General features: G+C 42.4%; 1 protein-coding gene across 1 annotated transcript; it reads right to left on the bottom strand.

Moving 5' to 3' along the window:
* Positions 1-333: 333 nt before the first annotated feature.
* LOC117283527 (protein FAM240B-like) lies at positions 334-10,089 on the bottom strand. Its single transcript, XM_033756759.1, has 2 exons — positions 9,947-10,089; positions 334-764 (listed from the first exon to the last, which is right to left on the bottom strand). Exons 1-2 carry the CDS (start codon positions 10,087-10,089, stop codon positions 674-676), a joined length of 234 nt encoding a protein of 77 aa, XP_033612650.1. The 3' UTR covers positions 334-673.
* Positions 10,090-11,587: the final 1,498 nt, after the last annotated feature.

The raw sequence follows: 11,587 nt of genomic DNA, 5'->3' as shown, positions 1-11,587 counted from the left end.
CAGCAAGGAGTAACCCAGGGTGGGTGATGTCAAGGGTGGGCAATGTGAGTGCATGACAGCCACGCTTGTCTAGCACTATTCTGCTTTCATTGTGTGTTTCTGATTAAACATGTCTATAGAAAAGAAAAAATATCCCCAAATTTTAAGAGTAAAAACCAATTTATTTCTTTTTCAGCCATATTGTTAAATTTTTAGAAATAATGATAGCTTTATTTCTGCAAGCAGCAGCATTTCTATATGCAGAAAAAGGGGCAACAGAGGAAGAAGACTTCTTTACTTTCTTATTTCCAGGAGATTTGTGGAGGCCAGACTCCCACCAAGGTCACTGCCTGCTGTAAGCTCAGAGAAAACATTCAGGTTTGAAAATGTGAGAATAGGTGGTGCTACGTGGATCTGTAAAACCTGGGGGTACTTATTCTAAGAGCTTTCTATAGTAAATAATCCATGCTGCCTGTCCCATTTGCAGTCACCCTGTTCTCTGTTCAGAGAGGATTGAGCTGGATAATAACCCCCATTAGCACCAGGGGAGGCTTCACATGTAAATCCCTTCACAAATGGGAGAGAAACGGGAGAGTCCTGCTTAGTAAATCAGTGTAAGTGGGTGTTAGCATTTTCCTTTAGAAAAATTCCCTTGGCGGCTTGATGTCTATGAAGGCAGCACGGTGGGGAGCTCTCAGTCTGAGGGGTGGGGCTGCTTCTCCTCCTCAGGATTATCCAGCATCTGAAGCCTCTTCTCCAACCTCTGCCTCCATTCCTCTCGGAGCCTGGGGAGGGCAAGAGTACAAGTAGCTGGTTAGTGCCTTTGTCTCCACAGCTGCCGGTCCACTGACCAGTTTTCCTTTTCTTCTCAGGAGTATTTTAAAACAATCCTGTGGCTTTTACAAATGAGTAAAGGAAAGGAACAGAAAAGTGGGTGAAGACTGTGACTAGGATACTTCCTTCAAATTTAATCCTTCAGGCTCAATGTAATTCCAATTAAAATCCTGGGCAGACTTTTCTGTCACCATCAATAAGCTGACTCTAAGTTTTAGATGGATGATCTGGGTACCTGTAGTTCTAGCTACTTGAGAGGCTAAGGTAGAAGCCCAGGAACTCAAGACCAGCCTGGGCAACATAGTGTCTCCATCTTGATGATGATGATGATGATGACTTTTGTTTTAGAAAGACAAACAAAGCAATTTTCCAATATAATTTTGAAGAAGGAAGTCGAAGGATTTATACTACCTAATTCTGAAGTTTAGCGCAAAACTATCATCATCAAGATAGTGTGGATTGGTTGGGCAAAGAAGAGAGTTCAGAAATAAATATACATTAACATGGCTAGGTGATTTTCGATAAGGAGTGGAGACACCTTGTTGCAGGAAGGATAGTCTTTTTAACAAATGGTCCTGGGACATTACATATCCATATTTAAGAATAGACTTTGGATGTGCTGTAGGCTGAGTATTTGTGCTCCCTCAAACTCAAATTGACATCCTAACCCCCGAGGTGATAGTAAATTCTGCACAATCATGGGCCCAGCAGAGAATGGGAAGAATCTGGAGGTGCTGGATGAGATGATAAACACTTAAAAAAAAAATCGCAATATACAAAAAAAGAAGGAAAAATTGAATTCACCTTAATTTTTCCACTCTAAAATGAGCATGGTACTTCATACTCTTTCCACATCCCAGTCTGTCTTCCTGAGAGAGACTCGCAGAGGTCAACGACTACAGCTTGAAGGGTATAAATATCATGATGCCTCTAGGCACCGAATCGACTCCAGGGAAACTTCTTACTTAAAACCCTACCCAGGTTTGGCCCAGGAAAGAATGGAAAAGAATGGGGAGAAGCGACCTGTGGCCTCGTGGTGCTTGTGGTTGAAGCACGTTAGCAACCAAGGACTGGGAACGGAAATGTTGACGAGGAGGAGGCGGGCAGTGGAGTAAGGGCCATGGGGGACACTGTCAGGACATCGGCTGTCATCCTCTTTCCACCTCAGATTTAGGTGAAAGAAGTGGCATAAACAGAGTCTGCCTGTTTGAACAGAGGTGGAAAAGCAGGGCATTGTTGCACCTGTGGTGGCAGCCACCTTGCTCAGGGGTCCTCGCACGCTGCAAGGTCAGAGACCATTTGTGTAAGTAATAAGGACTTGCTAATCTCATCTGATCTTCTGTTTTGATGTCCATCTATCATTAACTGCCACAACATGTTTCTTCATCATGATTATTAAGCGGTTGTCCTGTATTTTAATTCATGATCAACCTCTCCAGCAATCCGGACAATACCCTGCTCCCCAAGTGCTCCTTTCTCATGCCTGGAGCAACTAACCAGGCTCCTAGCGCATGACTTTTTCACCTGGGTTCTTTGACCCGTTGTTATGGCCTGCGTGTTGTATTGAACTTGATGCATTTCTTACCGTAAAATGGATTCATTTATTAACAAATAAAACTAATTCTTACATGGTATGGTGGCCATGGCCACGTGCCCCCAGATGTGGCAGGCAGAACTGGTTGGCAGTGTCAGCTCTATTTTGGCAGCTAATTGGGCAGTGACAGTAGCGTGGGATCGCAAATATGGCTGAATCTACCCCAAGTCAATGGCTCAGGCCAAATTTCTTGTGGGCCATTTCTAGCCAGTGGCTGAGCCTGGCAAAGTATTAAGGCAGGCTCATTTCTGCAAACACAGAATTTCATTAACAAGTAGCTTCAGTGTAAATCCTCTCCATCAGTCTGGTCTAAGTTTCTGAGGCCCACCTTGTGGTCTTCCTGTCCTACTTCCTTCCCTTTCTCCTGATCAGAGGTCAGGCCTGCATCACAGTCTGATCACTTTTGCTACCTGCTCTGCCTTTCTTTGAGTTGCTGGAGTTGGCAACTCAACTTTTGAGTTATTAAAGGTAGACATTATTAAAATTAAATTATATAAACTTTTAGTTAAGATATAGTAGAAACAATGACAAATACATACACAAAATTCATCACTACCTACTTAGTGAATTTTATAGTAACCATGCTCTTCTGGTTATTTCGGAGTACATAACTTTAGGGCAAAAGTGCTAAGCGATGGGGGACAACTGTCAAGCATCTCTTCAGAAGTTATCGTCATTGACGCTCTTGGTAGTTGGAAATAGACCCTGGGGGGAACATTCACACCATGGAAGTTGGCAGATTATAAACATGCATGACTTGATTTGCTGTTCTGTTCATTGTCTAGACAAAGGATTGATCCTCTTTCCAAGTCTGTGCAACTGTTTGTTTTTGTAGTAAAATGCTATCGGAATACAACTCTGCTTATTCGTTCAGGTATTTTGTTTACACATTGTTATAGCCATTTTCCCACTACAGTGGCAGAATGGGGTAGTTGCAACACAGACCATATGACTTGTGAAGCCAAAAATATTTACTCTCTGTTCCTTTTCAAAAAATATTTGCTGATCCCCGGCCTGGATTTCAGAGTTATGAAGAAAATCTTAATAATGCAGATTAAACCTAGAAGAGTATTCTGTCTGTATCTGTCACATTATGCCTAACAAAAAAAATGAAATATTCTTTCAGAATTAGAAAACAATTATGACCAATGACGTGACTTCTTTACTAAACTAGATAGTAATCAAACACTTACCTGTTGTCTGATTTTGTCAAATGGTGATTGAATGCAATCAGCTGTAGACACCAGGGGTTGGTGAAAACTAGGAAAAGCACGCTGTGAGAACCAGTCTGCCATAGGAATTTATAATAAAGAGAAATTGACTGGATAAAGATGTGGTTTTTCTATAAAATGGAATACTACTCAGCCATAAAGGATGGAGAAACTAGAGTCATTCATAGGAAAATGGACACATATTTAGGCCACACTCTTAAGTGAAATAAATAGGACACACGTGTAAATAATGAATATTTTCTCTGGTGTGAAAAACTAAAAGTGTAAATAAAACCCAAATTGTATAACTGATAATGTGAAATAGGAAGAAAAGGGCTAAAGGTGTAGGGGAAGTAGAAAGGGTAGGGGAAAGGAAAGAAGGGAAAAGAAAAAATATGAGAAAATGAAAAAATGGAAATAAAGTGTTTGTAAATGGAGGGAGGAAATAGGGTTAAGGGAGGGCAGGGGAATGGGGAAAAAATGAGAACCAAGACCTGTCATGCAAAGGTACAAGATCCCAATGATAAATGTAACTGTGCTGTATACTTAAAAAGTACCAATAAATTCATTGAGAAAAAGTAAAGAGAAATTAACATTTTCTTATTCTTTTTAAGCCTTTATGTCAGTGACGTTTATAGTGAATTTATCCATATACTCAGACAGCCAGGAGTTAAACATTTACCAGTGCCTCACAGCTTCTTTCTCAGGAGTTTCCCCTTGTCAATCTCATGAATGTCAAATCATGCTTTGGCCTCTGCATAGAGGATCTGAATCAACATATTTGGTAGGATGCATTTACAGTACTTTAGGAATATGGTTGAGGAACCTGAGAATTATAATGCATTTATCCATTTTTTTGTTTTTTGCTTTTGAGACAGGGTCTTACTATGTAGTTGAGACTGAACTGAACTCACTGTAGCCCAGGCTGGTCTCAAACTCGCAGCGGTCCTCCTGCCTCAGCCTCCTGAGTGCTGGGATTACAGGGGTGTGCCACCACACCTGGCCATTTATCCACTTTTTATAGCAGCCATCCCACTGTTTATTGTCAAATAGTGAAGGATTCAGGTATCTATCTATGCAAATGACCCTTACATCAAGGCTCACCAATATTTAGACTGATTGTTAGTCCTTTTTGGTCAATACCTTTCATCAATGTGTTGCTTTCTTTTATTTTGCATTCTCAGTAAGCTGTGGATACAAATGCATATATGGAGTTTTTATTCTGAAGCGGGGAAGAGCAGTGTGAGGAAGACGATGCTTAAAAATTAGTACACAGATTCAGAGACGGAAGAGGACCTATGCAACAGGCACTAAAACTCAAAAGAACACATTTACCCTCAGCCTTGAATACTTCAGTTTTTGCTATGGACTTTTATTCTCACTTTTCAGTTTTGAGAGATGCCAAAATGTTTATTACTTATTTTTCTGATTTGTGGAGGAATTACAGTTAATACTAAAACACATTCTCCCTGATAAGAATGGGGCTTAACTCAGAAGCATGATGATGTCTGTGTGAGTTGTAAGTCTGGATCACAGTGTCCTAACTGGGATCCAGTGAGGATCAACTGGGCTCATAATCAGACCTTTTCTATTATGTGCCAAGCATTCAACATATATGCTAGTTTGGGTCCTGTAAGATCAGATTTGGGGGAGCAAATTGGGAAAAGTAAAGAGGGGAGGGCATCACAGTAGTCAGGGAGGTCAAGGAAAACCGCTATTACATTTATTTATTTATTTTGAGTAGGGGGTCTCTCTGTGGTTTAGGCCAGCTTTGAAGTCACTGTGTAGCCAGGCTGGCCTCAGAGTCACAGCGATCCTCCTGCCTCAGCCTCCCTAGTGCTGGGATTACAGGTATGAGCCACCATGCCCAGCATGGTAAGGCCTTTAGACTTCAGTGCCAGTCTGATGTCTAGGTACAGAGAGGGAGGAAACAATGGTGGGGCAGAAGACCCTCGTGCCATCACCTCATTCTGAGAATGCTTGGGTTGGGCTGATGAGGAGGGAGGTCCCTGGGAAAATCTTACCCCTCAGACGAGCCCTGGCATGCAGGAATCACTCAGGACAAGCACCCCTGCCTGCTCAGTGCTTGGCTAGGAAAAGCCAGGACCAAGTGTGATCTCAGCTTCAATGCGATGGATCAGAAAAAGGGGCAGCTAGTGTCATCATTCACCTGAGCTTCTTGAAGCAAATCAACAGAGCCCTGAATGGGACACATCTGTGGCTGCATGATATGTAAAGAAGAGCAACAGAACAATAAGCTCTGTCTTCAAGGAATTGTTGGTTTCCCATTGGAGATCTGTGTTTAAATGCGAATGATCAAATGCTGATGTTGCCAGTCCTGTTCCATCCTCATAGGGGACACATCTTTACAGCTGTTCTGCCACCACCAGGAGAGGTTTTCTACGCTTGGTGGCTTTGTGACCTGCTGTACACTGGTTGGCTCTCTGATTGTAGGCACAGAGTTGTCATCAACGCAGGCTGAGGAGCTTTGGCATATGGAGCTGGCGATCACCTTTCTGACCTCTTTGGTCTGAATAAAGCATCTACCTAACTTTTGTTTTTTCTTGCTGTAGATTAACCTTTTTCTTGTAAAAAGTTTGAAATACTGATTTCTTGGGCTATCAGATTGTGAATCGGAGATTTTGTGGCCTGCAGCTGTAAGCATCCTGGGTGCTGCAGTTGATCAGCAGGCATCTGAACAGAGGAAAGTGAGAGACTTGGCATGGGCTTCATTAAGACCCTCATCCTTTTCAAGCCTACTAGACTAGGTGTATACCAGACATGGTGACCTATACAAAATACTGAAAGGGGATTTCAAAGACCCTGGCCTTAAAATTCTTGCATTAAAATATTATTTTTTCATTGAGTCACTGTACAGTTCTACAGTTATAGCTGTGGTCTGGCCACTTAGATTTGGATGTCTGTGTGGTTTATCATCTAAACTGAGACAAGTCTGAATATAAAAGGTAATTAAATAAAATTATACTGGAATAATAGCTGGATACCTGTCCCATCTCAGGCAAGCCAGGAGTACGTTCACTGATTGAACCTATGTTGCGGGTGACTTTTCTCCAACTGCCCCGGATCAGCTATTTGCAAACAGTTCCTACTTCTCCAGGGAACCAAGCATCCTGTGGGGAAGACTCAGAAAATAAGACAGAGTTCCAATTCTGGAGTCATCACCTTATCTTGTGATCCCACGTGTAGGACCCCTACCAGATATATCTGTTATAAGGGAGATGGATTCTTTCCAGTTCTCACTCCCTTTTTGGGTCAGGGAACTCTTAGGCATGTGCAAAACATTCAGCTCAGCATTGGCACAAGATCTCACAGGTCAGCCCCGCTGAGGGAGAGGAACAGTGAGACACTACCTATTTTATTCTATCCCCCAAGGGGTCAGTGGGATTGTCTCTGCAGTTCACTTAGAATATTTACCAGCTGCGCAGTGGCTTGGATTTGTCTTTTATAAATGAAAGGTAGAATATAAAATTGTGTGTGTGTATGTGTGTCAGAGTGGGCACTTATATGTGGTGGGATCTGGGAGCCAAAGACCACAGGATTGGAACAGGAATCCAAGATTGCATGACACTCACTGGTCTGCACATGTACGTGGAAATCATTATTTTGTTAGCTCAGGGTTTCCAACTGTTTACACAGATCAATAGAGAGTTAGGTCAAGGTCCGCCATTTTGATTTTGATTTGAAAAAAAAAATCTAGATTATTTTTTAAAAAATAAGAGTTTTTGAAAAAGCTTTTTAAAAAGCATTTTAAAATTTTCATTCATTGTCTAGGGAAATTTAGAAGTCTTTTGGGTTTTTTTACTTCATTGTTGATTTTTTTTTTTTTTTTTTGGTACTGGGGTTAGAACTCAGGTCTTTGCGTTTGCAAGGCAGGTAGCAGAACCACTAAGCTAAATCCCCAGCCTTTACTTCATAGTTGATAAAGGTACAGTTCTGGAAAGTGGGCCTAGAAGCCAAGGAGGAGACCACAGGAAGCTCCCTCTATTTCCTCCAGGTCCTCACACAACTTCCTGGCTGAGAAACACAGCGGCTATGTGGGTGTCTTTGAATATTCATTTTTAGGAGCAACTATCAAATGTTTCATTATAAGTACATTCTGAGAGTTTATTGTTTTGGCTATAGAAGGAAGAGAAGACTACTCCAAACATTAAAAGAGGTACTTTCTGGGGCACATGGAAAGCTGGAGAAATAATGTTCTGGTCATATGGATCATTTGCTATTGGTTTCCTTTTAAAAATAACTATTTTCCTAGTACAAAAAGACACAGTATCACTGAGAAACTTTGGAAAAAACAGGAGAACACACACACACACACACACACACACACACACACACACTCCGTCATCCCACTAGCCACTCACAAAAATTTCATTTTCTTCTCATCTTTATTTCATCTGTCTATCTATCTAAAGCTATATTTAAAAAATCAGATCATATCACAAGTTTTGCCTTTAAGCCCAGCATCTTGCCTTCTGGAAGGGAAGACCCAGTGCATGATTCCAGATGGGATGTAGCCCCATGGCCAAGACAAGAGGGTGTGAGGTGGCAGGGACTCTCCTCACTTCCTGGGATGCTCAACACACAATTCTTGTAGCATGCAGGAATGCTTGGCTGTGCCTGTCAGGTCACCGGGAATGTGGCTGGAATGATGGGAGAGCTTGGTTGAGTTTAACCCCATGAATCACATATTTTCACCTCAGCACATGCTGATAGACAAAGAAATGTGGAGACCCATACTCTGCCATCCAGCAGAACGCATTGCCAACATTCCTCTGTTGGGGGGGTGTCTCAGGGGCTGTCCCCACTTTAGAAAGGAAGAAGTCCTGAACCTCATAGCTTATTCTTTGGCCCCAAGGTTCTGCTCCTGTGAGGCAGGTGCTGGTCCTGTACTCAGGGGGACATTGCATGTCTTCTCCCGGAAGACACCTTTGCCTACAGGTTCTCCTCTCAGGGGCTTCCTTGACTTGAACAAGAAAGCGAGGGAAAGGTCACTCTACTCTTCTATCTGACTGTGTATCCTCCCAGAACTGAGATCTTTTTATTGAACTAGTTTTTCACACACACACACACACACACACATACACACACACACACACACACACACGTCAAGCCAACTCTGAAATATAATGTAGTCTCATATGCTGGGGACTGTAACAACGAAGAGGTGAGGAAGAGATTTTTTTTTTTCCAGTTCATCAAGATTTAAGTAAAACAACTTCATTTTTGTTTATACTTTAAAAATGCTTACCCACTTCTATAAGTCACCGATTCCTGATAGCGACTGATTTCTCTCCAGGGGACTTCTGTTTAACAAAGTGTTGGAGGAGATCTTATCAACAGCTAGTGTTTTGATGCCACAGATGCTGCTAAACATCTTACAAAGCATAGGACAGAGCTGGGTGTGGTAGTGTAATCCCACAACTCTGGAAGGATGAGGCAGGAGGATCACAAGTTCCAGCCCAGCCTGGACCACTTAGTGACTTAGTGAGACCCTGTTTTAAAATAACAATGATAAAAGAGCTGTGGATGTTTTGGTTTAAATCCCAATACCACCAAACAAGCCAACCAACCAGAAACAAAACAAACAAAAATAGACAACAAAAGAAAGAAAAAGAAAAAAAGAACAGAAACACAAGACAGCTATCCCTTCATAGCAAAGAAAGATCTAACCCTAAATGTCAGAATTTTTGATAAGCCCTGTGAGAAGCACTGCACAGACTCATCTGGCAAATTCTAGTCCAGATTGTAGCAAGACTGAATGAGTGGTTGTTATTAAACTTGGCTCGGTATCTTCTGATGTTTCGACGCATTAAAAAGTTTGCTGGCAGGGAAGAGATTCCCCTTCCCAGGATTAGCCCTCAGAGACAGCAATAGGCCCAGCCAATCTCCAAACCAACCACTCTCACACCTTATTCATTCCACACTCCAGCCATTATTTCCCATGCCGTAAAGCATCCTGGAACCGGTTACCAGGCAACCAGAAACCATGCCTGGAGGATACTACATCCTGAGGCTCCCGAACTGCTCAAGCTGGCCAGTCTTAAGCTTCACTTTTTCCTGCCTTGGCTTTCTCCTAGGCTCTTGCCACCCCAGGCTGTGATTTAAACTTCCCCCTAGTTTCTGTCTGCTGCTACCTGGACACAGCCTCGCGCTTCCCCCCGGGATCTGCAAGAGACTGGGGCATCACATCCAGCACACAATTCTTACAACCGTAGGTGATGAAAGCAATTCAGTTCTCCCTCTTCACATCTGGCATATTTCTGGGAAACCTACTTTAAAAATAGCGGCACAGAAACAATCCACATACTTTCTCAGGGCGCTTCTTCCCTGGCGATATTCCTCCAACTCCCGGTAACAAGTCTGTTTGCTGATTTCTTTTTCCCAGAAGCTTTTGAGCTCATCACACGTCTCACAGCAGAAGACTTCCCGACGGATATATTGATTATTCATCGCTGGAACATAAGAGACAAAGCAAATCCTAGCCATTCAGATAAAGCCATGCCAATTTCAGATGTTTGAATCCAGATACTGCCATATAACCTTTCTTGTGTATGCGTGTGTGTCTGTGGACATATCACATTATGGATCTGTTTGCTCAGTGCAACTGAGGATAGTAGCAGTTACATCAGAAAGCACTGTGAAGTTTTTTGAAATGAACAAAGATAAAAAAGGTAGATGGCAACTCTTTGCAGATTATCCAGCACTACAGTAGAGCTGCCCCTTTTACTGTCTTGTGCTGTTGTACAATTCTGAAAGTTATAGATAAATCATAGTGATCTGCAGATCAAACCAAACATTTTTTGGTTTTTTGAGACAAGGTCTTGCTATGTAGTTCAGGCTGGCCTTGAACTCACTATGTGGCTGGCCTCAGACTTGTGTCGATCCTCCTGCTTCAGCCTCCTGAGTGCTGGGATTACAGGTGTGCAAGGAAAGAAGCGTGCTTGGCTTGCAAATGGTTCTTGAACCTAGAAATTCAAATAAATTTTGTCCGGTGACATACAAGGGATAATCCCATGCTTATCAGTCCAGTTGTCATCTGTAAAGGCATTTGAGTGATTATTTAAGTGTTTTTTTGAATTCCCCTTGTACTATCACTTGTACTGTCATACCAGTTTTCTAATTATTTCTAAGTAAAACAAAATCTTTGACACATGTTTATTTTACATCTGTACTAGATTTGTGATTCTAACTTTATTAAAGATACCCTTTAATATACTTCATAGTTTGTGTATGTAGTGTGTATAAAATGAGTAGATCGCCAAAAACCCTCAACTGAAAGCAGAGCTAATAATAAGAACTCAGTTGTTACGCTTTTCCTGCCCGCCCTCAAAGGATAACAACAATCTCTGCCATTTATTGAGCACCTAGTGAGTGCTGGGTGTTCTAGACATGTTATTCCATGTTCTCCTCACGGCACCTGTGAGAGGGATTATTCTACACTGATATTCAGATGAAGGGATCGGAGAGACGGGATTTGCCGTCACTGAAAATGGCATCATCACCGAGAACACAGGAGCCAGAGTTTGAACTGAGGTCTGTTCACTCTTCATAGCAGATGCTCTTTGTTCTACATGTCCTCGTCACAAATGGCTTGGGAATGGCTATGTCCACACCAGACTCATTGGGCATTGTGTGTCCATGGCCAGTGAAAGTACACATACTTCCCGGTCGAGACTGATCACTGCCTAACGTTTACACAGTCAGTTTGTTGTGGCTCTATCCGGCAGGGAGACTACAGACCAGGTCTCCTCTGCCTGTGGGAGCACCTACTTGGAGAATGGCATCGACTCTGGCTGGAGGTTGGAGGAGGACTTGGTTTCTTCCTCCCCTGTGCAAAGTCTCAGGGATGCCAGTCCTGCTGTGTTTTCCTGGGTTGGCCCAAGGGACTGGGTGTGGGACAGGAGGTTAGAAAAGGCTGCTGGGAATAAATAACAGCATTTCATGTTTA

The sequence above is a fragment of the Fukomys damarensis genome, unplaced genomic scaffold (assembly GCF_012274545.1).
Source record: "Fukomys damarensis isolate Sample0158 unplaced genomic scaffold, DMR_v1.0_HiC HiC_scaffold_27, whole genome shotgun sequence".
NCBI classification, from domain to species: Eukaryota; Metazoa; Chordata; class Mammalia; order Rodentia; family Bathyergidae; genus Fukomys; species Fukomys damarensis.
This window is presented reverse-complemented; position numbering and strand designations above follow the sequence as displayed.

Excerpts from the sequence above, each read along its gene's own strand:
- LOC117283527 (XM_033756759.1), bottom strand. The coding sequence starts at position 10,089 with ATGAATAATCAATATATCCGTCGGGAAGTCTTCTGCTGTGAGACGTGT. Across the intron at positions 765-9,946 it reads GGAAGAAGCGCCCTGAGAAA|GCTCCGAGAGGAATGGAGGC; the intron begins GTATGTGGATTG and ends TGCCCTCCCCAG.